The sequence below is a fragment of the Aplysia californica genome, unplaced genomic scaffold (assembly GCF_000002075.1).
Source record: "Aplysia californica isolate F4 #8 unplaced genomic scaffold, AplCal3.0 scaffold00251, whole genome shotgun sequence".
Classification (NCBI taxonomy): domain Eukaryota; kingdom Metazoa; phylum Mollusca; class Gastropoda; order Aplysiida; family Aplysiidae; genus Aplysia; species Aplysia californica.
In genome coordinates, this window is record NW_004797521.1 from 386,341 (window position 1) to 414,024 (window position 27,684).

The following is a 27,684-nucleotide window of genomic DNA, read 5'->3' on the forward strand; positions in this document are numbered from 1 at the left end:
AATGTCAGACAAGTTGCAATTATAGCTTCTAATATTAAATGTAACTTAAATGCATGTTTTGTGCAGAGTGGTATCTGGTGTAATGGTTGGGCTCTTCACTATTGCACAGATTCCTACTTGGGGGTGGTTCCATTTTGAATGATTTTTGGATCTTTTTTTGTCGGGATCCCATTCAGCAAAGGTTAGTCATGACATGCAGGATCAGGGCAGTCCACCTAAATGATCTATATATTTTGTCTATATAAATAGTGCATAAGCATTGATTGTAACAAGGATTATTATAGAGGATTTCACAATGGAAGATGTTTTTTACGAACTTGTGGCATTCTGATTATTTATTATTAAAGATGAAATAGCTTGAACAGTGCAGTTTTGCATTTTAAAATTTATTATTAATTTTTTGGTGGTATTTTATCCAGTCTAGAGTTTCACACTGCACACACTCCTGTTGTTTCTTTTTCCTGAAGTAAAAGATTTGTTGTTTCCACCCCACTCCCTTTCTTCAGATCCAGATAAGTCGGATGATAGTGACGAAAAAGATGAGTTCACAGATGCTGTGGAAGATCTAGAAACATCCGCTGCACCTGCAGTTTCAGCCCCCGCTGTTGCTGATGCAATGGAAGGGGAAGTGAACAGTGTCCAAAGCAGTGATGCTCTTGGGGTGAGTGGTGTATCATTACTCGGGGGGTTGTTGTAGTCAGAACTTTGCTGAGAGTAGGGTTTTGTAGTCTAAAAAGAAAATGTGCGTTCGGGGGGGGGGGGGGGTTGTTCAGGTCTGATTATGATGGGTTTTATGTTGAAGTGCTTATGGTTTCCATGCCAGGAGTTAAAAAAAAGAAAAGATTTTTGAAATATTTTTTTCCCTTCAAGCTATTAAAGTAACAGATGTCCATAATAAATCTTGATTCCCTGAAGCACATTCAGTGGGGTTTTTTTTAATTGGGTATGTGTTGGTGTGTAATAGAGCTCATAGTGCTATGCTTGGTGGAGATTGAATTAACATTTACTCTAGTGCTTTTTTATGCCACATTTTTAAACTGTCCTTGCTTGTTTTCAGACCTGTGAAAGTGTCACCACTGGGCAAAGAGTTGCTGTCACCGTGTCATATGTTGACAGCCCTACCAAGTTTTATCTTCAGCTGGACAGCAAGCGTCCCGAACTGGACACAATGATGGACTCCATGTTTGATCATTTCTCTTCACTGCCAGAGGGGGAAGGGACAGTGGAAAGTCTTGAGATAGGCGATTTCTGTGCTGCTCTGTATGAGGATGAGTCCTGGTACAGGGTCAGTGTGAAGGCTGTCAATGAGGATGGGTCATACCAGGTGTGTGCAGGGAGTTTTATGTGTGAATTATAATTATTGCAAATGAAGTAAATGTTCATTTGTTGTTAATTTGCCAAATGAAAAAAAATTGCTGTCATTTGGGCTCACCACCAGTGGGTCTCTTTCCTTTACACATACTAAATGACTGCTATCCTGTTAGGTCTGCTTTTGGCTTTTGCAAGCTTGAGACATATCTGTATGGATTTTGTGTCAGAAAACGTTTTTGGGTGCAGTTCAAATCCAAAACAAGTAATCTAAAAGGAGTAGATCTTGAAAACACCTACTGTTTGCTGCACCTACCTCCGTCAGTGTCTTTTGGGGGGGGTGGGGGGTGGAAGAAAGAGAGAAGAGCCCCACTCAGAACCATGACTTAGGCACTTTTTAGTTTTCAATTAAAAAAATACTGGGAGGGAAGCAACAGAACTGTTAGATAAGATGCTCCATGATGTCTTTATTTTGTATGATGATTTTATCTGAAATCCGACCAGGTATTGATTTGGGCAATTGTGGTATGCTTATGATATTGGATGAAATGCATTTAAGGAAAACATTGGCTATTTTGTAGTGTCTGAAATGAAGTGACTTACCTGATATATTGTTACCATTGCTCTGGGTTGGGTTTTTTAAACTAGAATGATTTGACCTCTGTTGGGGATTTTTTTCATGAGCTAAAGTAAAATTGTGCCACAAGGACTTGTCATTTTAAAAAACGCAGCTGGTAAAATTTATATTTGTGTGCCCACAGGTTTTTTACATTGACCATGGAAATGCGGAGGTGGCTGATGTCTCTACATTAAGAACCCTTCCTGAGAACTTCAAAAACCTTTCATGTTGTTTATTGGAGGGAACCTTAGGGGGTGTCATGCCTGCTGGTGAGGACTGGACAGAGGATGCTGTGGAAGACTTCAGATCTATGGTGGAAGAAAAGCAAGTTGATTTGTGTGCCATGTATTTCAGTGACTGTTTATTTGAAAACATGCTTCCTAAATTATTTGGAATTGTGGTATACAAATATATATATATGTATGGATTTCAGCTTCATTGGGACAATTGGTCAGTGATGGTTTTAATTAAGTGTAGTCCACTATATGGGGTTTGAATCCCTTTTGAGTGCATTATCATGTCGAGTCCATGTCTTCAGAAAAATAATGTGTTGAATAGATTTCAGATTAAGTCTCGGAAGATATAATAGATTTTTGTTAATGGCAGTGTCTTTCTTTAATTCTCTTTCTTTTCTTCCTCTTTCCTTTTCCCCCATACCACATCCACATTATTCTTTTAATAATGCTTAAATATACTTAATTGATGCCCAGGTCTCTCCTTGCTGACATTTTGAAAGTTGATGGCACTGTGTACTCTGTGCACCTACTGGAACTTGGAATCCCTGTGCATACTGAGCTGATTAAAAAAGGTTTGTTTTTTCTTGTGTCTGTTCTCAACATTGTCCTCATTGTTTTGGTAAGGTGCCCCGTTAGCTCACTTGGTATCATGCTAAACTATGGAGTGAGTGACCTTAGTTCGAATCCCAAACTAGGGTCTTGACTAAGGTTATTATTATTTTCAAGGTTCTCAAACCCATTTGTCTCTGTTCTGTGAGAGATGGACGTTAACTCCTTTTTCAAGATGACCAGAAAATGTTTGAAATGTCAATAATAAACTCTTCATCCAAGGTGGGTTGTTTTTTTGTTTTTTTTATGTGTTTAAATTATGACCAATGTTTACCAAACTGGAAATGTAATTCTCACTGAAGAAATCATGACTTCAATCTGAAGCAAACTGCTCTGTGTCCCAATTATTATGTTATGATGTTGCTTTTCTTGTCATCTAAAACTGACCGATGAAGTCTTCATAAAAGTTTTTTGTTTTTTTGTTTAGGTGATTCTTGTCTGTGTCATTGTGAGACATCTTGAGTGTCAACTAATTAAAAAGATTCTTGTGTTACATTTTTTTTCTTTTTCCTCCAGGGCATGCTGTAGCAAGTTCTGAAGCAGTGACTATAAGCACTAATGTGCGGCAAGTCTTTTCAGAATCCAACGAGAGTGGCCTTGCTTCAAAGCCTGGCGATTTGAGTGGCAGTTGCTTGGAAAGCACACACTTGGAAGGTCACGTGGAGACTGCCAAGCATGCCATGATGTCTTCAGGGGCTCATGCTGAGCAGAAAATAAGGTAAGTCCAAACATTTGTGAAAGAAAGTTCAGCAGTGTCTGCGTCTGAAATGGCAGATTATTCTTATGGACACAACACATAATGCTAGTATTTTGAGCTTTTGAAAATCTGTTTATGATACAAGTCCCTCTTCTTAATGTTACCACTGTCAATATCATTGTTTCTGCTCTCTGCTTGTTGATTCTGATGTGAATTTGATTTGAAAAGGTTTCAAGTCAAGGGTATTTCTGTTTTGTGCTCTTAAGCCTTAATTGACATATAGGGTACACATATTGTGGAGGATAAGCTTTCTTGAAATTGAGTAAATTTATTTCTTCTTTGTTTCAGATGTGTGTCCAATGATCTGGTAGAGCTTGAAGAGGTCAGTGTGTTTGTGAGCCACTCTGAAAGCCCATCATTGTTTTGGTGCCAGCTCTCTACTGCCACTGATGTCCTTGACAATATTGGCAGCTCTCTTGAAGATATCTACACATCTGGCGGAGAGGTGGACCGACTCACTGGCCGGTTGAATGCCGGGGATATTGTTGTTGCAATATTTTCAGAGGATCAGCAGCCGTATAGATCAAAAGTACTTAAAGACTACGATGATGAGAAAGTGGCGGTTCGCTTTATTGACTATGGTAACGAGAGTGAAACAGCCCGCGATCAGGTGTTCAAGATCCGAGAGGAGCTCTGTCAATTGCCAGCACAAGCTTTCTGGTGCTGCCTGGACAAAGTGAAACCTTTACAAGAGGACTGGTCTCCAAGTGCTTGTGACAGATTTTCAGAACTTGTAACTGACCAAGAGCTTTCATTGGAACTGGTGGGGAGGAATGAGGATGGAGTCGCTTTGGTGGAGTTGGTGGTGACCGAGTCGGAGAAGTCAGTCTCTTCTGTACTTCTTGAGGAGGACTTTGCTCGGAGCGCTGATGGTGATGTGAGCAGGAGGGACATCTCTGTCAGAGGTGTCAACGTGTCGGAGATGGATTCTCTGGAGATAACGCAGCCTATCATGGAGAGCACAGCTGTGGTGGGGAACAGCACACAGAACACGTTGGACACCATCTCGGTTGAAAATGCCTTAGAGGGACGGTATAGGTAAGGTTTGTTGCGTGGGTAGATGTGATAGGCTCTTTAAATGATTTTTTTCATTGAAATTGAACATTTCCATCAATTCATTGACTTTTGGTTATTTGATAGTTTTCTAATTTCATTTGGGGTAGGGGTGGTGAGTTGTTCAGCGACAGCTTGTATTTTGCTCTTTAAAAAATGTTTTTCTGTGCTTGTTCAAACTTTTGTCATCCTGCTTATATTTTACAACACTTGATGTGTCTGTTTCAATCTCTTCTATTGGTAGTTGGTGGGTACTCTGATTTGATTTGCTTCTACATTTCCGTGTCCTGTAGTTGTTTATGACCAGTGACAATGTCGTTCTCCTCTGCCTTTCTTATTATAAAAAAGCTAATTGTGAGGCAGCGTGGTGGAATCAAGCTCTCGTCAAAATAATCAAATTGAAGAAACCTGCACTTTTCCTCAGGTTTGTGAATTTTTATCAAATTTTTGTTTTTTGGCCCAACACCTTTCATGCCAATTAAAGAACTCATTTCTGTGTGGATTTTTCTGAAAAACGTTGATTAGAGGCACAAAAAATGGAAATTTTCAGTTACCACGGACTCTTAAGCTAAGGAAATAACTAATCTTTGGCGGCCATTTTCTCACTAATTAATCCTCTGAAAACAGGTGACCCCCACCTCCTTCATTTGCAAATATCTCCACTTGTATTCGAGATAAATGGGACATTTTTTTCATCCAAATAAAGACAAGTGAACAAGCTTTAAGATAATACCAATAACTCTACATGCCCAAAAATTGACGAGAGCCTGATTCCACCACGCTGCCTCACAATTTGAGTGTAAGTTTTAAGTCCACTCAACTTTACACTCTTGTTTTTTAAGGGATTGATTGTTTATTATTATTGTATGGTACATTTGAATCCAAGTCCGTTTTGAATTTTTGTTTTTGGTTTGTTTGCTTTTGTTGTGCAAGTGATTGTATCATACAGGTGGCCATTAGAGCAAGTTCAACTGTATATCATTTGGAATATGAAATGTGCCTTTGAAGGGAAGGGAACCAAAATTTGTCTTATTATTTTTTTTAGTGAGTTCATTTGTATGATTGATTTCTTGTCACCTTTATTCTTTCAGGCAAATTCGTCTCGGTTTACATGCAGAGTATGATGTAGTTGTATGCAGTGATGAGGCACCCAATGTGTTTAGTGTCCAACTGCAGGCCATGAAAAGCCAATTTTCGTCCCTAATGGCAGAAATTGCTGAACATGTGGTCTCGGACTCATTTACTGAATGCAGTGACTTTGACCCTAAGAGAGATGATCCGTGTCTTGTCCAGAACCAAGGAGTATGGTACAGGGGTCTGGTGTTGTCTCGAGAAGAGGGGAAATGCAATGTAAGTTATTAGGACAGGAATATTAAGTCAGTCCTTATTTGTAGTTGTTTATTTATGCCAAGGAAAAACACAAGCATTTACATTCTATTTGAATTAGACTAACACTGTTGCAACTAGTTATTCGTTTTTACTGCTATAGCTAAATAAAGATTTTGGGTATATGAGTTTATACAATCACTGTTTTGACTTTGATGATCGTATAATGATTCTAGCTCTGAGAAGGAAGATTTCCCCACTTTACTTGAAGTGCTCTCTAATTGATATTCTACATTTTGACCACTTTTTCCTGTATGACTATATTTGTGGAAGGATTATTTTGTATCCTACTTTCTTTGTTTGCCCTGCTTTTATAACTTAATGTTTTTTTCTGTTTGCAGAGTATAGATCTATACCCTTTTTATTTTGAATGTTACTGTTTAATAGCTGATGACTTGTATAAAAAAGAAGTACTTGAACTTGTGTTTGGTTTTATATGCATAATATATAGGCAGACTTTTGAGTTTTGTGAAACATAGATTTAAGTGAATTGTAGTTTTTCTTTTCAGGATGTTTTTCTCCAGAGTATTAATTTGCATGCTCCCCTTACATTTTCTGTAAAGGTGAAGTCTGTTGACTGTGGATGGGAGAGCTCACAGGCCAAAGAGGATCTGAGACCTCTGTCAAGTCGATTCCTGGATCTGCCGGCTCAGGCAATCTCGTGCTACCTGGCTGGTGTGGTGTCTGTGGAGCCAGAGTGGTGTGCTGATGCTGTCTCCTTCTTCACAGGTACCTTCTTTCTTGTGTTACTCTTTCTCTTTTAGGCAGCTGTTTGATTAGTTTGTGCCAGAGGTTGGTCTTGATTCTAAAGTCTATGCTGAAAGAGCCATTAAGGTTTCATGTTATTCTAATTTATCCTCGATGTTATGGCACATTCAGAAATTAGTGCCACCTTTTTCAGTTGTTAATTCAACAAATTTGAGCCGCTTTTGCAGTTTTGAATACCATTACTACTGATTTTCACAATGGATTCACTTTCTGATTTTCTTTCTTTTGTTTGCATTGAAACAAATGTATCAAATTTCTCAAGCTGCTCTTTTCAGAATATTACAGTACAATTTTACTACCTTAGCACAGGGTACATATGTGTGTTTGGGTGCGTGTGTGTGTATGCATGTGTACCTTTACAGTTTTGGAAGCAGTGTTGAACCCTTGAGCACACCTAGAAATTGTGCATGAGCAGACAAAAGAGTCTAATATTCATATCAGTTAGTTTTTTATAGTTTTTACTGGCACTTTGGGGGTAATGTTTTTAACAGGATGCTACAACTTTATTAGCAAAGTGTAGTGTTGAACTGTTTATCGAAATGTTGGGAATTGGATGAACTCTTTGAATAGAACATTTCATTGTGTGATTCTACAAAATTGTATGTTTTGTGGTGCTGAAAGAGCATGAAGTTTTTCTTTAAGAAAAGGACCACAGATATGCCACTTCAATATTCTCATAAAAGGAAAATGATTAATTTGCTAAATAAAAGAAAAACGTCAAGTTAATTGCAGCAGGATAGAACCATTTGTACAAAACATCCATGTTTTATGTTACCAGTTTTCGCAAGGAAACAAAAGAATAACAGGCCTATCTTAAATATGCAGTTCCAGTGTTTTGACTAGGTTTGCGAAAAATGGAAAATATTGCGCTCAAAAGTTATTGGTCCTGTGCACAAGATTTCATGTAAAAAAAAAACCTGTTGAGAGTGTTTTAATTGAGAGAGAAGTGAAATACTCATGCGGTGTGTTAATGATTACTGTAATTGTGTACCCAGACTACGTGAAGGACAACAAAGTTTGCATGTACATCCTGGAGAATGCTGACGATGGCAAGTACGGAGTTTACATCAGTGATGTAGACAACAGCATGTCGCAGTCACTCAACAGAGCTATGGTGGACCTGGGTTATGCGGAGGTTGGTGTTCTTTCAGAATGTTCTAGCCTGCAATAGTCATCCCTTTTCAAACTTTTCTGTATTTTGTTTATAGAAAATGTTTGCCTTTGGCTAGGGCTTATTATGTAATGATTTTTTAAAAAGAGCTTCTTAATGAACAGGTTCAGAAAGGATGAACCGATTTCATTATGTATTGTTTTAACCCTATCTTTACGCCTGGGGTCATTTTGTACCTCAGGGGTTGTATTCTTCACATTTTAGAATACTTGTAGTGCGAAGATCTCTTTGAAACTTTCAGTATTTCTCAAAAAATCATTTTGACATACTGCTGTGCAAGACATACGGATCGGATTAATGAGTAAATTTCCTCTTTGGAAAGTGGGGGCACAGTTCCCCACGTCGTATGGATACAATAGTAAAACATATTGCACGGGTAAGGTTAATATGGAAAAGCAATAGAAAACTCAACCTAAGTCACAATCAGTTTATTTCCTATCTTGCAAGTGCCACCAACAGCAGCACTGGCAACATCAGTGCGATAAGAGACTTCATTCCAGGTGTATTTCAGCATATCATGGCCCACTGAGTTGATTGCTGTTATTTTATGTTTAAGGTCATCAAGTTAGTAGGTAGCGGTGAAAGATAAACATGATCTTTTACATATCCCCACTCACGATGATGTCTGAGGATCTGGCAGGCCAGGCACAGAGAACAAGGTCTTGGGGCCCTTTTCCGACCAATCCATTACTATGGCACTTTTTCATATGGGGCAACTCCATCTTGTTGAAAAATGTGAGTTATGCAAATCTGTTTTCAGTGATGTGACGAGCCAGTTTTGGAGCATATCGAGATAGGTTTGTCCTGGAGCTGTGTTTTCTTCAAAGGGAGAACAACTGGACAAAGGCACATGTAATAGCTCTTTAACTCTTTTAGGAACGTATCGGACACATTTGTCCGACCAGAAACAGATCAAAGCCAATGTTGTGGCTCATTTTGAACCACATACACAAACCAGAAACACGAGATTTAACATTTCACAATATGCTTCCTGAAATTTTTTTTTACTTTTTAGGGCTCAGAAGAAAAAAAAAATATATTGTTTAAAATCTAAATGGATAACGAATAACCAGAGTTTGCGTCTTCAATGAGTTAAGGGTTCGGTAACTCCTCTTTAAATAGTCTCTGACTCATTCCATAACAATGCTTGCGTACTGAGGTAATGCTTCATAAAATCGGTTCATTATTTTTTAATCACCCTGTATTTTGGGAATGTATTCTACAGGTTCTCTGTGTTAGTGTGCCATTTTAACTTGTGTTATTTTGGCTAAAATTGCTGAAAATGACAAGTGGAGACACTGTATGTGAGCAGTGCCTTATTACCTTGAATTATATTTTGTTTCAGGTTGTCCCGGGGTCCAACATAGAGGTTCAGATCGAGATGGAAAAGACTCTTGACACAGACATGCTGGATGAATTAGGTGAGTGGCATGAAACTGCCAAGAGGTCTTTTAAGTCTTTCTTCAAACAGAATCACTTTTCTTCGGGTGGTGGAGTGGTCAAGTTCATGCAGTGGTCATGTTATGGGAAGATTATTTTCTTTTCTCTCATTCATCATTTTAAAAACTCATGTTCTCATCTTAATTTTATTGGTATGCCTGCTTCTTTATCGTCGACTGTATTACATATGTACTTCCCTTTCATTCAAAGAAGCTTTAAATGTACAATCATGAGATTTGTGATATTTTATTTTCAGAAGCTTCATTCAACGAAATTAATGAGCAAAAAGGAAGCGAGTATGAAAACAGTAAGAAAGAAGGTAAAGTGTTTGAATATTTTCCACCAATATGACTAAAATATAGAGTGCTTGGTTTAAATGCGACTATGCGGTACGCTACAGTGCTGTTACTAATATCACTATGCTTATTTAACATCTTCGTGCTTGTATATAATATTTGTATATGTAGTAACAATATGACATGAGTACAGCAGACATGTTTTCTGTTAAGAGTAGCCTATTTTGATGCTTAAGTGGTTGATGTGGGAAGACTTTCTCCAATTCTGATACTGATAATCATTGTTATGACAAGTCTTTCTAATCTTCATGTGGTTGGCAGGTTCTCTGGTTTGGTCTGCCCTTCAACATCCTTTCAGTGTCTCTATTGTCCTGTTGTTTTTAATATGACTCGTAGTAACTTGCAGACGACTCGCGTACAACGTCAATGTTTGTGTTCCGTGTGTAAATGAGATAGCCTCTGTGAGGTTACAGTACTTTAGGCAGCTTGGAAATTTGGGGGTTCGGCCATTTTCAGGCATCAAACATGTGTTTGCAGGAGGAAGTTTTTAGCCAGAATGAGACAAACATGTATGTTTACCCACAAATTAAAATATCTTAAACTGGACACAATTATCACTATATTCTGCTAAGTCATAGCAAGTCTTTTACAATATCTTTGAATATTGACCTCCCTCTGCCATGTATAGAAATACATCTCACTGCTACTTCTACATCTATGCCCTCTACTACTTTTGGGAGCAGGAAAAGTGCGCTTTGTTTTACTCAGTACTTAAAGCTTGGGGAGCTTTGAAATGCTTTTAATGATTCTGTTGTTAAGAAGATTAAAGTACTTGCTTCGGTAGTGTATCCCCCTGAGATCTTTCTCAACTTCAATTTTGTTGTGCCTTTCTGTTGCCCATCTTGAAACTTTTTTGTTTGGAAAAAACACCAAAAAAACCTGTTTACTTTTAGTGACGCCCTTTAAATGGGATTGCTCATGAAATTTGGGCAACGACTTTTTCGTGTAAAGTGTCTTGACATTGTATTAAAGATGTAATCACTGAAATTGAAATAAGTGCCATAAAAGTCAATACATGTGGCCATTGTGGTAAAAGTATATATGCCTGATATATCTCACCCAGTCTCTCTAACACTAACATATAACTTGTACTCCATACAGACTCTTGCATCCCCAGTTGCTTTCCATTTATGTTGCGGAGAACATGCATAACAATATATTTCCTTGCATATGTACACAAAATAAGCACCTTTGACTTCTTCTGAGTTTGTTTCCACAGCATTTATTATGGTCATTGTTGTTTTTGTCATCAGCTCAAAAACAGGATGCTGTTAGTTCTCAATTGGACACTTATGATGAATGCAGCATGTACAGTGATCTTCCCAGTATTGATAAGAACATTTATCAGCTTGTGCACATTTCTAACAGTGAAGACAACAGTTGTCGCTTGACAGACAATGAACTGTTACCTCTGTCTGAGGACACTGACCCCACAGAGCAGGCAGCTGTAAGGACATCGTTGAGGGAAAGTTTCAGCCTTGCGGTGGCCGTAGAGAGGATTGATCAGCATGGCTGTGAGGATATTCCAGCAGACAACGTTCTCCCAACGCTTGAAGAAGTGGATGAGTCATTGTCGGGTCCTGTTTCCACAAATGAAGAAAGTAGCCGGGACATTTCATCTGTTGAGAGGACAAAAGTGAATATTGAGAGCTGTGCGGAGAAAAGCCCCAAAGTTAAAATTTTGTACACATGGAAACAAGATGCGCTCAAAGGAACAAGCCTTCAGTCTGACAAGGACAAGTTGTCTAGCGCTGAAGAAAGGAAAAGTTTGATTTCCAAAAGTGTAGAAGGAAAGGATGTTTCAGACTCGGATGAGAAGAGTACAGTTCAAGGTAGTTTTCAAACTCCCATTGCTTTCATATTGTAAAAAGCATTTATGGATGTTGTGGCTATATGAGCTTCAGGAGCCATCTGTTTTCAGCATTCCCTTTGGGGAGGGGGTTATCCTTGAAGAGGCTTTTTCTTTTCCCCAAATCTGTTTTCTTCAGTGGTCTTTTGTTTGTTTTTCTTATGGTACCTTTTTGGTTTTTGGTGTGCTTCTTGCCTCTTCGTTTAGACCATTTACAACTTTCTTTGGATGTAAAGTATTTACTGTTTAGTTAGTAGTTTTCATTTGTTCCTTGATCTCACCACTTTGGCTTCAAATTTTATTATAATACTTTCTTATTTGCTTAAATCTCAAGGTGTTTTGTGTTAGATTATATTCCCTTAATTTTTGTGGTTTTGTATGTGGAGTAAAGACTTTCGATTGACAATGCTCTTATTTACTTAGTAATGTTTCGATATAAAAGCTTTGAAGAAATGACAAGTGGTTTATAAAAAAGCATTTGTGAACTTTCAGCTTGGCCTAGCTTTAAAATTTATTCTCTCTTTGTTCTGTAGTTTATAAGTTGAAAATTTACTGCTGTGTTATTGGTCCGCATTTTATAAAGATATGATTCTCTCGACTAGTTTTTTGTTATAGCTCTAAAGCTTGGTCTCTGTTCAGTTTAGTGCTTAACATCTGTCTTGCATTTGCACATTTTCTCAGTCCTCAACCCACAGCCATCGGAAACGCTCGAGTTTGATAAGGACACTGGGGCATCAGAACATGGGAAATATAAAGATGAAAACGAGTGTGGAAGCAGACCAGTTATTATTGAGGCATTACTCCATGAGAGACCGGCAGTCTTGGAAGAAAGGCTTATGTCACTAGTGAACGTTGAAGGAGAAAAAGTGAAGGCTGCACAAAGAGAACAGTCTGAAAGCTCCTGTGAATCTGGAAATGTTGCCGATACTGAACCATGTGAGCAGTCGGTGAATGCAGTAGCAGAAAAGGAAATGCTAAGAGTTGAGGGAGATGTGCACGCTGAAAATGTAGTCTGTGAATCTGGACAGTCTGTGAATGCAGTTACATTTGGAACAGAGACAGGGGTAGAAAAGGGAGGGAAGTCTGGAGGTGATGCAGGTAGTGAATGTGAAGAGTCCATGAAACCAGAGGTTGCTGCAACTGTAGAAGAGGCAGAAAAAGGATTGTTGCAGGTTGAGAGGTATGAAGCTTCGATGAAGAAAGCTTCTCATTTAAGATTCGATGATGGTAGTTATTTATCTGGTGAGGAGATTGGCAAGACTTGTGCAAGTAATGGACATGAGCTGCCTATTGAGAGTGATGGCTTCAAGGAAGACCTTCAGGCTGTTGAATTGAGTAGTGCTATGGTTAAAGAGAGAGATGGTTGTGAGGTAACAGACCCTAGCTTGAAGGATAATTTTGAAAAGAGAAAAGTTATGGAAAGTCAGGGAGAGAGTTTTACACATTTGTTGGAGGAAGACACAGGGGAGGCCTACAGTTCCAACATAGACACGGAGAGACTTGACCAATCAGGAGACAACGAGTATGATGGGGATGTTGATGACAGAGACAGTGTTCAACTTGGAGAAGAGGCTGACCAAGACAGAGAGGATGAGGAAGACTTGGACAAAATGTCGGGTCCTTTGGAAGCGTTCATGCATTTTGAACAGGGTGTGGAGAGCGGAGGTAGTGATGAGGAGACAAATGATAAAGTTGAAGATGTTTCCTTTGAACATCAAAATAATGATGGGGAGGAGAATGGCTCTAATGAAAGTTCTGAAAAGGAAGAAAATAAACAAAGCAAAAAAGTTGCAAATGTTGGTTCTGCAGAGTATGAACAAGATAATCAGGAGTCAGTTTCCAAAGCCTGTCTGGATGAGGATCAATTCGCTGGTGTTGAAAAGAACCTGATTGAGGCTGATCCTGCATGCGAGTGTTCTGATTCTACCTATTATCAAAGCGCTGACGATAACATGGCAATGAAGCAAAACGTCGTTGGGAGTGAGGGTTATGATGATGAAGAAGATGGGGAGTATGAGAGGTCACAGACATTAGGGAATTGTCAAGGGCAAAATTCTGTTAGCTATGAAGAGGAGGGAGAACAGGTTGGAGATGAAAGTTACATCACTTTGGACCAGACTGGCTATGAGAGTGGAGAGGAAGTGAATAAAATGGGTTATAAAATGCAGCACTCAACTGTGGATGAACTCACCTCCTCGGAGTGGGAGCACTGTCAGGAGGACATTTCTGGCTGCAGAAGCGAACCAGGCCTCTCAAGTGATCAATTTGAAGATGCTGTGACAGATGCACAGACAGCAGAAGAGTGCACATTTCCTGTGCGTAAAATGGAGTATTGTGGTTTGCCTAGTGGCGATGAAGTGTCTTCAAGCGCACCATTAGAAACTCTTTCAAATGCATCATCAGATACTCCTTCAAGTGCACCATCAGATACTTCTTCAAGTGCACCATCAGAAATACCTTCAAATGCACCATCAGAAATTCCATTAAATGCACCATCAGATACTCCGTCAAATGTACCATCACAAACTTCAAGTGTTCTGTCAGAAACGGTAATTAAAAATGACATTGTTAAAAACCAGTCCAAGCATGAATGCATGCTGCTTGCTGAAGCAGAGAGTCATCAGAAGCCTGAAAAAGAGTCTACGGAGCATACACAAGCTGGTAATCAAGCTCGTTCATCAGAGTTTTTCGGTGATAAAGGTAGCCCACAAAGTGTTGTTGAAGCTTTGCCCGAACCGTCTGCTTTTGTGTCTTCATTAGACCACCCAGGGAGCAGCTCAGAGAAGCCTGATGTTTGCACTTTTGAAACGAACAGTCACCTAGATGCTGACAATCTTTATGAAGATAGTCATGCAGGATTGTCAGGTCATACAGTCACTTGGCAAAGTGGTGATGGTGCTGAAGGTCCAAGGAGGTGTACATTGGAGACAGAGTTTGACACAGGAGTTAGTTTGGTGACCACTCACACTATCTGTGGCAGTGATAACTTTGACTCTTCTAATGGGGTAGCCAATGAGAGTGGGAGGGTTAACTTTGGCTCTTCAGAGACCATATGTGACATTGGGGGAATTTCATTGGTGAGAAGGCAAACAGCTGCTGCTAGTGAGAGCATTGAGGCCTCTGAGGAGATACAGAATAAGAATGTAGAAGTTACGCCGGTGACAAGTCATAGTGGTGTTTCTGAGGTTTTATGCAAAGATGAAGGATCTACACAAGTGACAAGTGGAACTATTGCTGAAAGTCATAGTATTGACTCATCCAAGGCAAATTGTGAATTTGAGAAGTCTAAGATGGATAAGTGTGACTCCAGAACAAAAGTCTTGACGTCCACACCTGGCCCTGCTGCAAGTGAGTGTAGCACTGATTCTAATAGGCTGTCCACCTCCTTTGATGAGACGTTTGAGGAGTACGAAAGCTGTTCCGAGAACATCGGAGAAGAATACTCCGGTCAGGAGGATGTTGGTGCTGTGACCTTTGACTCGAGCACAGCACAAGACATTACAGGTGGCTTCACAGACAGTTCTTTGGATTCAAGGGTTGAGGCGGATGTCGACAGCAGCAACTATGACACCTCAAGTCTTGTCTTCACAGACTCAGCTGTGGACTCGAGTGTGTCTGACATCTCATCTCTACCTCCCACGGACGCTTCAGCATTTGACTCCTCAGCTGGGGACTCATCGGGGCTACACAGAGTCAAAGGTCACAGCTTTTCTGACAGTGTAGGTACCACTAACCCTGCCAATGATACCTCAGAAAACACCAGCAGTGATTCATCCTTTGTATTCAGCTTTCACAAAGGTGTTGATAACTCATCTTCGTCTTCAACTGTTTTTGAAAGATCTGACTCATCAGTGTCTGTGGTGTCTCAGATGGTGAAAGAAATAGAACAAAGGGCTCAGGCACATGGTTTACACGAGCCGTTGACGGATGATTCTATATCAGATCTGGATTTGTCTGACTTTTCTGGCATAGATGAGTGCAGTGAAATTTTCAGTGCCAGCCCCGCCTTGGTAAATACGAAGAACAGTGGCTTGGAGAATGAACCAACAAATGGCGAAGGGAGCACACTGTTGAGTGATGGTGAGAAAAAAAGACATTTGTCAACATCAAACAGGCTCCTTTCCAGGCAATCGATCGGTGAGCCATGTGTGAAGAAATGGAGTTGTCTAAAAGATTCTTCTGCCCAGCAAACACACACACGTGACATTGATGGTTCTTTACCCTCGGAAAATGTCCTACAAAAGACAGCGTTGAGGCAGTACTTGCTTCACTGTGCTGCTATCACTGGCATGTCCTCTAGGCAGAAGGCATCAAATGTAACATCATCTCAGCTAAAGTCAGAACATGCTTCTACTAGTACGTCTGCTCAAGGCATGGGGACACATCACAATGAGTGTGAGATTTTTATTCTTTTGTTCAGGAGTTTCACATCCACTTGTTCCAAGTTCATGACATTTGTTGTGGTTAAGAAATTTGACTAACCAGAAACAGTTTGGTTCTAAGTTATTACTAAACAGAATTTTAATATTTTTACTTTTATGAATAAACCTAAATATTGTAACTTTTATTATTACTTTTATATACCCAGCATTTATTTTTGCTTCCTGTACAATCACCTTGTTGGCTTTTGTTCCTGATATGATCCTGCATTCTTTGATTCATATTGTATAACTTAACCTGCATGCTTTAAGACTGCCTTTTAAATAACATGTGTTGAAAATGGACTTCGACTCACACCATACTGCACCAGTAATAATATGCTTTAAAGGCATATTTTTAAAAGCCTGGCGCACCTCAGTTCATACATGTACAAGTTAAATGCATGTATACTAGACATTTTCAAAAATCAGTATGGTGTCAGAAAAGTTCACAAGTTTTGTTTTGTAAATTACTCATGTCATGTGTATACACGACAAGCTGAAAACCATCTAAAGTGGCCTTTGTTTATCTTCAGCCGTTCGGCTTTCAATTGGCAGCTCTGTTATGTTGTCAGTTTCATATTGGTTTTTGGTAACACACTTTCTTTTCTGGCTTAAAAGCTAAGTCCCTGAATGTTAATTAATCCTTTGCTGTTGTCGTCTTACCCGTTTGATGTGGTTTGATTTCTGCTCCAGTTTATGTTGAGGACACTTAAGCAGAATGTTATAATTAGTCTGTGCTAGATATTTGTTTCAAACAGATAAATGGCTCCAAAATTATCTCAGAATGTGCACAAAACGGTTGGGAAATTTGAGACGAGGATCATTTTATTTTTTCCTGTGTTAAGATAAATGTCTACTGTAAATTTAGCTGAAACTTCTTTGTTCTTTTGGAAGTGTATGATTCAGAATTTTTATCGATTCCCTCTTCTTTTGGAGTGAAGTCTAAGTACAAGATTAATGCACAGTTTAATAGAGGAGTTGTAACCATTATTGTCTATTGTTTATCGTGTTAATAAGAAGAAATTATATTGATGGTTAATTTCTTGCAGCTAATATAAACTTTTTTTCTTTATTATTAGTTGCCACCAAAGTGCTCATTTTGAAATGACCTAGGTCCTTGTTTATTCATCAACAAAGATTTGATATGACAATACTGGGTCTTGTGTTCTACTTGTCTGTTAATGTCTTGTCTCTTTTGGTTCTCTCTTCAGACACAGAAGATGCGGATGACGCCTCAGACCCTCCCTCATTCCATGAAGATGCTGACGAAGTAAGTCTTGTACATTAGAACTCGAATTTAACTAAGTCGTCGGGCCTGTCCTTCATTTTTGTTGAATACGAGTGTTTGTTACAGAAAATATTAGGTTTTTGTGGAGATGATTACACCAAGCAAGTAATGCATAATGTATTCGACTTTCTCAACCAAAAATAGTTTGGTGTCAAGTGAGAGGAATTTTCATTTCTTTGATGCCATGCCAAAGAAATGCTGGACAATTGCAGGAAAATACACTGAACTGTACCAAACACACACTTTGCAAAAGGGCCAATTCTTTCAATTGCACACTTGTGTCATCTATCATCTACAACGTACTCTTTGCTGAACGAGTGATGCTGTTGTGAGCCTGGCATACAGCAACATTTGATTCCACAGTCCAGTGCACAATTTATTACGTGTATATCTCAAGACTAGCTTATCATTGTCACGTTGATCAGTAGCTGAGGGGAAAAAACCTGTGACGCGTTTGTATCTTTACTGACATTCCCACCTGGACCACTTGTCCCCCCTACCCCTAGACACACCCACACTGTCACATGTTTGCTGGCTACCCATCCGACTTCGATGTACACTAAGACATGTACGTGCAAAAAATGTGTAATTTGTTATGAAAGAAGGTGGCTGGTTGGTCGTGTAAGCTATAAACAATAGGCTAAGCTAATAATGGTTCACGATGCAGGTGCCATGGATGGTTTCCAGGAATAGATATTCGTTTTGGGAGGAAAATGAGAACATCATGTCAGCGTGGGCTGTTCATCCCGCAAGCGTCTTTGTTGAATCTGAGCCTGCTCATCCTTTTGTTGAATCCCAGTTCCACTGTATTATGTTGAACTCTCTTTCTGTGTATCCAGTAATTTGGGCACATGGGACATGAGTTGTGGATATTAATTTTTTTTCCCCCACAAGGATTTCATGTTGTTGAAGTTGGAGGTCCAGTTGCCTTTTGATTCCACCTCTTTTTGGTATTTGTCTTGTACAAGATGATTTATAATGTTAATGTGCTGCATCTAGCAAGTGTACATGCACATGGGTGAAGGTGTTGGCTTTGAGTTTCTTCACTGAATAATACATGTTGTTTGTTGGTTGTCTTCTGTAGTCTGCTTTAATTTACTTGTGTTTATGAATGTGGCTTTTATTGTGCCAACTGTAAACTATGGTTATGACCGTTACAGTTACATTAATCATGTTTGGTGTGTTTTGTTTCCCTGTAGGTTGAAGAGCAAGTATACAAGGAAAATATTGACCAGAAAGAGGACGAAGAAGAAAGTGCTAAAGTGGAGGCTGACAGGGCAAGCGGGAAGGATGGTGAGGTTGAAGACCGTGATGTGTCTGCAGGAACTGGAGCTGAGGTTGAGAGCTCAAACTTCAAGGAAGAACTCCCAGCTGGAGATGAACCTGACGCAGAAGGCTCCGAGCAGTGTGTTTTGGCTGGTGAGGGGCCCTCGTCTTCAGAGGCCTAGTTTTATCCTGCCACCACTTTAATTAAAATAGCATTTTCAGTTTTCTCTCTGGAAATTTTTTATTTCTTCTGTCATGCACATGATTCTGAAGCTTATTTGAAATTTACTTACATGCAATGAGAAGTATCTGTATAGATTATTGTTACTTTTGTGACAATGTAATCCTTTTTGTCACTCCTTTAAGTTGCTCTCGGTGAGAATAGTTCGGTTCACTGTTTATCTCAATGTTTTGTTGCTGTTTTTTGCTTTTCGTAAAGTTTTGAAAACGCCAGGTGGTAAGTTTTTTTAACAAATTTTAATTTTCTCATATTTTGTCTTGTGTTGTGATTTCTAAAAGTTTGAGAACAAATAATTGTGTATCAAGTGCTTGGACATATTAAGTGTGCACTCATACATTGTTGAACATTTGTGCAAGTTTTTCAGGATTGTGGTTTCTCTTGAAATGAGGGTCCACATACTTGCTTTTAAGACGTGTTTCAAAGATACGTTATGACGTGTATACTTGTTGAGGTTGTTCTCTTTATGCTTGTTTTTGTCCATGTAGAATTAAAATTTCTTTGATATATAAACTCCCAATAATTCAAGTTATGCATTTACATTTTTTAAAAGAACCTGTCAAATAGATTGTGTACGATACAAGTTGTTTATAATCTACCGGATTTTCCAAAAAGCTGCTCATGTGAAGATGGTGTGAGACTGACTCAAGTGTGGCCAGTGCTTTTGTCCTACTTTTGTTACCACCCTCTGTAAGGTGCTCATCTTTTGTCAGAGACAATATTCCAAGTTGCATTGTATTAAAATTACTTTTTTAATGTTGTATGGTGCTTTGATATTGGTGACTTAAGCCTGTTGAGATTTCCACATTTGTGTATCGTTCAGTTTGAACCAGACGTCTGTCAGACTTGTAGCCTCTCACTTTTTGTACAGTCTGCAGTTTTTCTTCTTATCTAACAAAAAATCAGGAATGTTCACAAAGTTACCCTGACATTGGGGATGCGGTCTTTTTCTAGCTTTACACATAATTTAAAGGCCTTTGATTGGTTATTTCTCTCTGAATTCCTTTTACTGGATGATTTTCTTGGGATCATGAAGAATGAAAGAAAGCAATGCTTACCTGTTCAGTTTCGATGTTCAGTTTCATGCCTTTTTTCTTTTCCGGGGGGGGGGGGGACTTTGCAATGCTTGCAATGTCTATTTTGAATTTGTTTTCTGTATTGTCCAAAGTGCTGTTGCACTGCCTAGTAGAGGGGTGATATCCTATTTCATGGAAACTTCAGGTAAGTTATATATAGAGATGAAAAGCAGTCTGGTGCTTTTGTGCTGATGATATGGCAATGAGGTAATGAATTTATCGTCTAAATCCGGGTAGAAGTGGTTAGGTATGGCAAGCTTAATTTTTCAAATTTTCTTTTGAGCATTCTATGTACCTGCAGTCATGTGTAGTGCAATAGAAGATGAGTAGTTTGAGTGGACTGGCTGGTGTGATAAGTTTGTACGGGTAAGTCACATGTAGCAGCAATCAAGGCAGGTGTTTTCTGTGTCACCTTGAAGGGTACTTTCGTTTTCTTGTATCTTGTGAACAGATCTGATTTTGGGTCCCTTATCAGAAGCTAGAACAGATGAGGAGTCAAATATAACTGACTTTGATCAATGATCTTTTTCTTTCCCCCCACTCGTGTGTTCCCTTTGTGACTAAAATATTAACTCGGTGATTCCTCTTCAATAGCATTACAAATCGACTAATGCTCAGGGATGCCACTTTTCCGCCTTTTTCCGGTATTTTGATCCTGATCCGCTATTCTGTTATTGAGATCGAGATAAAAATCTATAGTTGGGGAAAAAATCCAGGAATAAATTTGTGGGATAATGCCATCTTCAATCCTGTATGCCTGAAATATGCATGTGAGAGGTAAGATTCTGTCATGTTAAGCACATCTTATCTATTTTTCTTTAAATGTTTGTCATTTCTTCCTATGTACACCGTTTGTTTTTGTCTGTATGTCATTTCTCTCTATGTACACCCATTGCTTATGTTTGCCATTTCTCTCTATGTACACCCTTTGGGTTTCAAATTGATTTTCAAATGTTAACGAGGCCGTGGCGCATGGATTTTCAGCTGTTTTCAAAAAAGTTGAGGGGCATCCCTGAATGCTAAAATAACTCTTTCTGTTATGTTAATTTTTTAAAGTGAGACATGTCACTGTGACTTGATCTTTCTAGTTGGTCATTGCCTTTGTGTCCGGGGACATTTATGTCAAGTGTATGATTTTGTCAGTTCAATCCACCAGTTTAATTAGATTGTATTGAGTTTATGTGGTGTGTTCTGCTTAGGTTAAGAGGTTATTCTTGAGTTTATGTGGTGTGTTCTGCTTAGGTTAAGAGGTTATTCTCACTTCTGTTGGCCCAGGGTCACAAGTTGGTCAACTGACATGATTTTTTATATTGATTTTGTTGTTGTTTCAAAAAATTTCTGTCGTGAGGAATGAATGCTGTAAAACGGGGGTTCTTTTGGGTGTGTGTTTTGTTGGGTTTTTTCCCCAAAAGTTGAGGTTATTGCTTTAAGAAAAACTTTTGAATTCACCCCTTCATTGCTGAGTTGTTCCATTTACGTATGCACAGACGAGACAGAATGCTCGTTCAAGAGAGATTTAACACATTACACCCTAAGGGCCTGGACGCGAAGTCCTTTCCTAGATCCTAAGCAAGGAGAAAGGAACCCACCTCCCGTGAATACAAGCGTTTAAAAAGCACTTTTTAAAAATACTAAACAAATTCCAAAAATCCTGAAAAAATAAAAGTTAAAAAGAAAACTGTTGTTTCAGAAAAATATAACTTTATGTAGGCTATGCACAAACTGTTGGAAATGTTCTAACTTTAGTTCAATCGGGGTGTCCGACCCGTCACTCTCACTCCCAGCCTCGCGGTCGGGCCCTAGATCTAAATTCTAGATTTTCTCTGTCTGATCAATCAGAATCGCCTCAAACTCTTGCTACGTTTTTTCATCAAAATCTGAGCCATCTGATTTGTCATATGCTTGTTTTCGCTGAAATCCATCGTCATTTCCGTTTTCGAACTCAATTGTGTCGCTTTTCAACAAGTCGAGACACTTTCGAAGTGTCGGTACGGTAACACGATCGCACTTCGATCAGCCCGAAAATTTTCGTTTTGGTATCAAACGAAAGAAGAAACTTTTTGCTATAACTATGCAAATAAAAAATCTCGGCCCCAGAGTCTCGTCAAGGCGAGACTTCGTTTCTAAAGATGCTATGTCGGCGCAGGCGAGTCAGGGTGGGGCGCGTAAGGGAATTCCCGGGCGAGTTAGGGTGTAATGTGTTAAACAAAAGCCATATCTTCTCCTTAGTTTAGAGTAAACAACTGAACAAGCTGTAATTATATCTCCTAAAACTTCCCAAATAGACCAGAAGAAAAAATGACATAGAACCAGTTTTGTAGGACACAAAGCGAGTGCATACGTCCACACAGCAGTGAAGCGGTTAAGAAACGTTGCATGAAAAATGTCAAGAGTGTTTTCTTTGCACATCTCCCAAGAACATGCAGGTTTTTTAAAAGCCTTACTCTGCCTTTCCAGGATAAACAAGCTGGTGAACAAAACCCTGCTTGGTCACGCTTTTTTTTCTCTCGGTTACATTCTGAATACAGCTAAAAGGTCTTGAACAGTGCAATGAAAAAAGAGATAGAGCCTCCTTTTGTGGAAATGTTGCCTTTTCTCCACAATCTGTAAGGTTGAAGGTGTTACATAGCTGATCATTTGTGCCCCTGGGAATGAAAGTGATCCAAGTGGCACTTTCAGAGAGAATGATTTCCGGTTGTAATTTGACTTAATTGAAGTTTTGTTTGTTCATATGCCGTCTTTACTTTGAAATTTTCAAGTTATACACGATCACTTTATTTTTGGTTGCCAACTTTGAAAATGGCTTGAATTAATTGACACACAACTTGTACTGTTTTCATTCTCAAAGGCACACTTGTGAAGCGACTAACATGAGCATGGTTTTAAAACAGATGCAGATCTAAATATCACAAGTTTGGATGAAGCATAAGTACGTGAACATGCTGTGGTTATTATACCAATGGCAGTCTTTTTGTGAGACAAGCTGTAAAACCACACAGAATTTGTTTTCAGGCATGCATTGTTGGTTTGTAATCCTAGGTAACATGCAAGAAAAAAAAAGAACTTAATGTTCGTCTGTTTACTGACTGAAATTATTGAAGTAGGATCGTGTTTAAATTGGGTGGACTGTCATCCTAAGGCAAGAGTAAATTCCACCAAACTTTTTGTAAAAAGGTGATAACAAAAACTGCTGGGCTCTTCCAAAATGGAAATTATCACGCCTGTAGTATGAAGGTGGTGAGGGTGGTTTTTTTTCCCGATGAGAGTCGCAAATACTGAAGGAAATCGCAAGAAACTGGTACCTCTTACTCTGTTTGTGTATGTCAAGGAGCTCTTTGGTGTGTTCTCTTTTACCTTTTTTTCCCACTGCGGTACTCTTATTCTGTCCTGACTGGCATGCCCAAATGAAGATGTCTAATCCCCACTCACAACACATCTGAGAACCAAGGGCTGTTATGACTGTCTTTTGAAAGTCATATATTTTCTATACAGGTTTTTCAATTTGGATGTTTTGTGACCCTAGTTTTGTCTTTCTCAAAGTTGTTCTCAGTTAGTACCCTTGAGATGCAGACCCAGTATTCTGCTTCTTACTGAAAGGGAAAGATTTGTTGTTTGGAGGTGTAGAAATGAATTGTTTCTCTGGGAATGTCAACCATGGTTTAATAGTTTGTTTCTTCCTGTTAAGTGTACAGGTTTGTGGTTCTCATCCCGTCTGTGGCCTTTGTTTCTCAAATGCCTAACATGTGTCTGAAGATAGTAACTTTTTCTTGATGGTCCTATGGACCCATGTCGGTGGTGCTCTTTGACTTTGACTCAAAATATTTTGAGTTCAGTTCCCAGATTGGGAAGATATTTTTTCTCTGTGAGAAGTCCCTGAAAAGATAATATTTCATGCCAAGCTTTACTCTCTTTGTTGTTGTCGGTGAAAGAATGTACGGTACTTTCTCTATGTGCTTGGAGTCAGGCGCTGAGCTTTCCATGTGTGTTTTCACGCCATTGTCTTGGAGGCTCTCATTAATTATTCATTCTTGTGTCAAAAGTCGCAATGGATACAATCATAGGCATGACTGACAGGAGTGTCAAGCCAATGTAATTACCATTTTACTTTAATCTGGCTTTCGTGTTATTTTCCAAGAACCACTTGTCCCAAGTAATGCAGAAAGGGTGGGGTAGTTGTTTTGTTGTTGTGTTTTTTTTTTTTTTGTTTTTTTTTTTGGGGGGGGGGTCTTATTCATTCCAAGGCTTATCACTTATGTACTGAACCATCTTAAAGGGGTATCATGGCATAGTTTCACGCTCAAATAAGAACAACATAAATTAAATTCCCCAGCAGTAGAACTGGATCAATGGGAATCAAATGAGTGTTGCCATAGGTACAATACACAGCATAAAAGTAAGTGTTTACTAGAAGTAGGAGCAAAGAGGTAGTAGGAAGTAGAGTATAAGTGGCTTCTCTTTTGTGCATTAGAGTTTCAAATTTGTGATGTGTACCTTGAGATGTGATCCTTTGCAGTGGATTTGGTATACAGTATACGTACATGTAGTCGCAAAACCAGATTTCTTTAGACAAAAAAGAGTAAAAATCAAAAGCTAGAGAACCATTACTGCTTGACATTTTATCAGAACGGTCTAGGTATTTCAGAGAGGAAAAAATTAAATTTGCAAATTTTTTCCCTTCTATTTGAACAACCTCTTATTAATCGAATAACTGGCAGCCCCGCAGATTTCGGTTTGAGTGGATTCCACTGTAGGGCCTACATCTATTCATTCTCTGAGCAGGAAAAAAAAATACTGTATAAAACGGATAGCTCGAATTCGTCGGTACCGGCCTCCGTAGTTCAAGGGATATCTTACAAAGATAAAGAAGGGGAAAAAACAGACCAAACATGTAAAATACTGGGAGCATAAGATATAAGCGAGTAATGGAATACCGGTGCAGTAAAAAAATTGCCCTAAACTAAAAACCACATGGAATGTTGAGTAAATGCTGTGATTGAAGAAAATGTTTACTGAGAAGAGGGATCTACTAGGACAATGTACATAATTGGAAACATGAATGTCTACTGTGTACATAGCGGCCGTAAAAATCATTTAGCGTGGTAACAAATTCTCACGTGTTTATAGCTTGTATTCACTGTACAGAATTGTCCAAACAGCATTAAGAAGTGCATCTGTGATATTTCCATGACATCTGACCCTCCCACATTCCCGGCTGGTGATCTGTAAAAAGGCTCCAGGCCCAGCCAGTTTTTTCCCCCACCCTTTACATGGCTTTTGTGTTCAGTCAGGGTCTTGGGTGCAAAGTCGCCAGATCTTTGACTCTCCTTTCACACACACACACACACACCCCAACAAAAAAAAACTGAACAATTTTGTTATTTCCAGAAGACGCGAGGTTTTTATATTTAAAAAATTGTGACATGAAGGTTCACTTAGTGACTTACTGGCCTACGTGTATCTATAGATGTCATGTACAAAGCATGATTTGGGACAGCTGGGGTTTGAACGTCTGTGGTCTCCTGGTAAAACTATTATTGCACACAAAAGATGTGAATTTGATTCCTGAGTTGAGAGGAGATAACATTTCCATTGAATCGCGTGGACTTTCTGTTGAGGTATAGCATTAGAACTCCACACTGCCCTGGTTGACCCTGACATTTCATTAGTGACTTGTTTATTCACAACCTCCCTGATGATTGATCAGAATAGAGGAAAACTTCGATCATCTATTGGTCGACTCGCACACATACAATAAAAGGGAAAGTATTACATACGTGTGTGCTGAAAGGTTCCGTAAAAATGTTGGGGGGTTTTGTTCAAATTTGGCAACTTTGCATCCTACCCCTTCATATGGATACTCTATGCTTTGTGGATCTAAAAATGCCAGAAAAGAAAATGCAACCTCTTCTGTCCCCATTGGAGATTGAGGACAAGAGTTTGCCCTGCAACTTCCCTACTTATTATGAAAAATAAAGGCAATGGTTTTCTCTGATATGATTATGTTCTTAACTTTATGTGATCAGGTGGTGTCAATGTTATCGCGTTCAGTATTCCGTGCTTGAATTTGGAAATAAAAATCATATCGTTTGCATACATTGTTTTGATCTTACTCTTACCAATACATTGTGTAAGTTTCCTTTTGTTGTGTAGTCTGTGTTGCTAATTTTGATTTGTTGTGTCTCAAAAATGCCAAACATCACTGTTCAACAATAGGATCCAATTATCCAGATTTATTTATGATGTAGGCCTACTATATGTATTTCTAGGGCACTGTTGTGTTTCAAATCACAAGGGTTTTGATGACCTTATTGTGTTGCAAGTGCCGTAAAACTAATTAAAGCAACAAAAATCACAGGGTGTTGAAACGGTAGAATTACATCCAGTGAGTGGTTGACGGTGCTCTGGTGTTGTTTGCTGCTTTTGTCCTATCAATCATTTATTGCCTTTATTTTTATTTTTTTTATCTACAACATGCACCGCTCTTTCGTTTTTGTGTGATGTGCGCTTCTTTTGACAAACAAGTTCAGGGTGATAGATGTCTTGAAATTATAACCTCAGAGTAAACGTAGTTGATTTAAATTTAAAGCCCAGCCAGGTTACACACAACGATAAATTGTACAAAAACGGGACGATCTTTCGATCATGAGACAAATCGTCTGCTGTAACCATAAAATTGTACAAAGTTTGGACGATTGGACCAAAGATCGTGTAGCAGTACTAGTTGCCGAGAATCTTTGATTGGGCGATGATTTGGAGACTCGGTCTAGAAATCAAGCGCTGCTTGATATTTACCGTGCGATCACGTGCAGATTTGGGGGAGACGCGCTGTGATGTAGAATCACTTTAAAATTTGCCGCCGTGCAGGATTACACTTAGGGCTCAAAATTTTAAAAATAATTATCGCAGGTAAAAAATGATTTCAATTTCACGTTTGGAATCAGCGTCTCAAATAAGCAAAGTTGCTCGCGGGGAAACTGATTTGATGCGTTATGAAAATTTTAGCTATTAATTTTATTTAGTTGATCGTCAAGGGTGAAGTTGTGTATCAAGGTTGCACATCTGCAGTCAAGTCAATGACTAGGAAGGAATCTCCCTGATCGAAAAAAAACTGAACGATAGATTATAAAGTCTAAACATACGAGCCCGGTTACACTCAACAATAAAATGTATCTGATTCATCGTTTACGAGAACTGTCCGTTTTATCGAACTGTGTTGTCTGTTTACACGTTCCAATCTATCGTCCAGTTTTCTTTCAATCGAGGAGATTCCTCGTCATAAAACCACCATGTCTCTTTGCGACGACTGCGATTTGCCTGCACTCTATGTGAAAGTTTCGAGCTCGGGACCTAATGAATGAAAGGCGAACACTGTACCTCTAGATCACGAGAGCCCCACCCCCTCCCCTGTACATTTTGATATAGCAGAACAGTGTTTTTAGAAAAGGGTGGCCATACTGTACCGTGTTGTGTGTAGAAAGAAGTTTTCACTTGACTGTAGATGTGCAACGCACCGAGTGACCTTGATGCACTTCACCATTGTCAATCAATGAAGATAGCAACAGTAGCATATTCACAGCCAACGTGTAAGCCTACCTTACGTATACGGTATAGCAAAACATTAACTCACTGAGGACACATTTTGCTAATGTTGTTCGACAACGTTCGAAGTTGACGACCTACTGTTTTAGTTAAGGCACATTAAATCTAGTGTTATTTATTGATTTTCCATTCCGCAAATTAAAAAAAAAAAAATACAGGCTTAAACATGTATTTGAAACTTAAAATGCCAAGCAACCGCACGCGTACTATAAGATATACAACTTCATGTTTCTGATATTTGTGT

The 27,684-nt window shown here is 39.0% G+C and overlaps 1 protein-coding gene across 1 annotated transcript in view; it reads left to right on the forward strand.

Annotated features, from left to right (window-relative positions):
- The window catches only part of LOC101858039, a gene marked incomplete at its 5' end in the record, with an annotated part of 36,238 nt that extends 14,944 nt beyond the window's left edge, over positions 1–21,294 (forward strand). Inside the window, 15 exon segments of the mRNA XM_013083726.2 lie at positions 507–661; positions 1,058–1,324; positions 2,070–2,251; positions 2,638–2,735; positions 3,289–3,490; positions 3,818–4,567; positions 5,674–5,932; positions 6,532–6,697; positions 7,732–7,871; positions 9,253–9,328; positions 9,604–9,666; positions 10,957–11,535; positions 12,234–15,947; positions 17,185–17,243; positions 18,461–21,294. Of these exon segments, the coding sequence (XP_012939180.1) occupies positions 507–661; positions 1,058–1,324; positions 2,070–2,251; positions 2,638–2,735; positions 3,289–3,490; positions 3,818–4,567; positions 5,674–5,932; positions 6,532–6,697; positions 7,732–7,871; positions 9,253–9,328; positions 9,604–9,666; positions 10,957–11,535; positions 12,234–15,947; positions 17,185–17,243; positions 18,461–18,709 (6,959 nt within the window). The 3' untranslated portion in view covers positions 18,710–21,294.
- Positions 21,295–27,684: the final 6,390 nt, after the last annotated feature.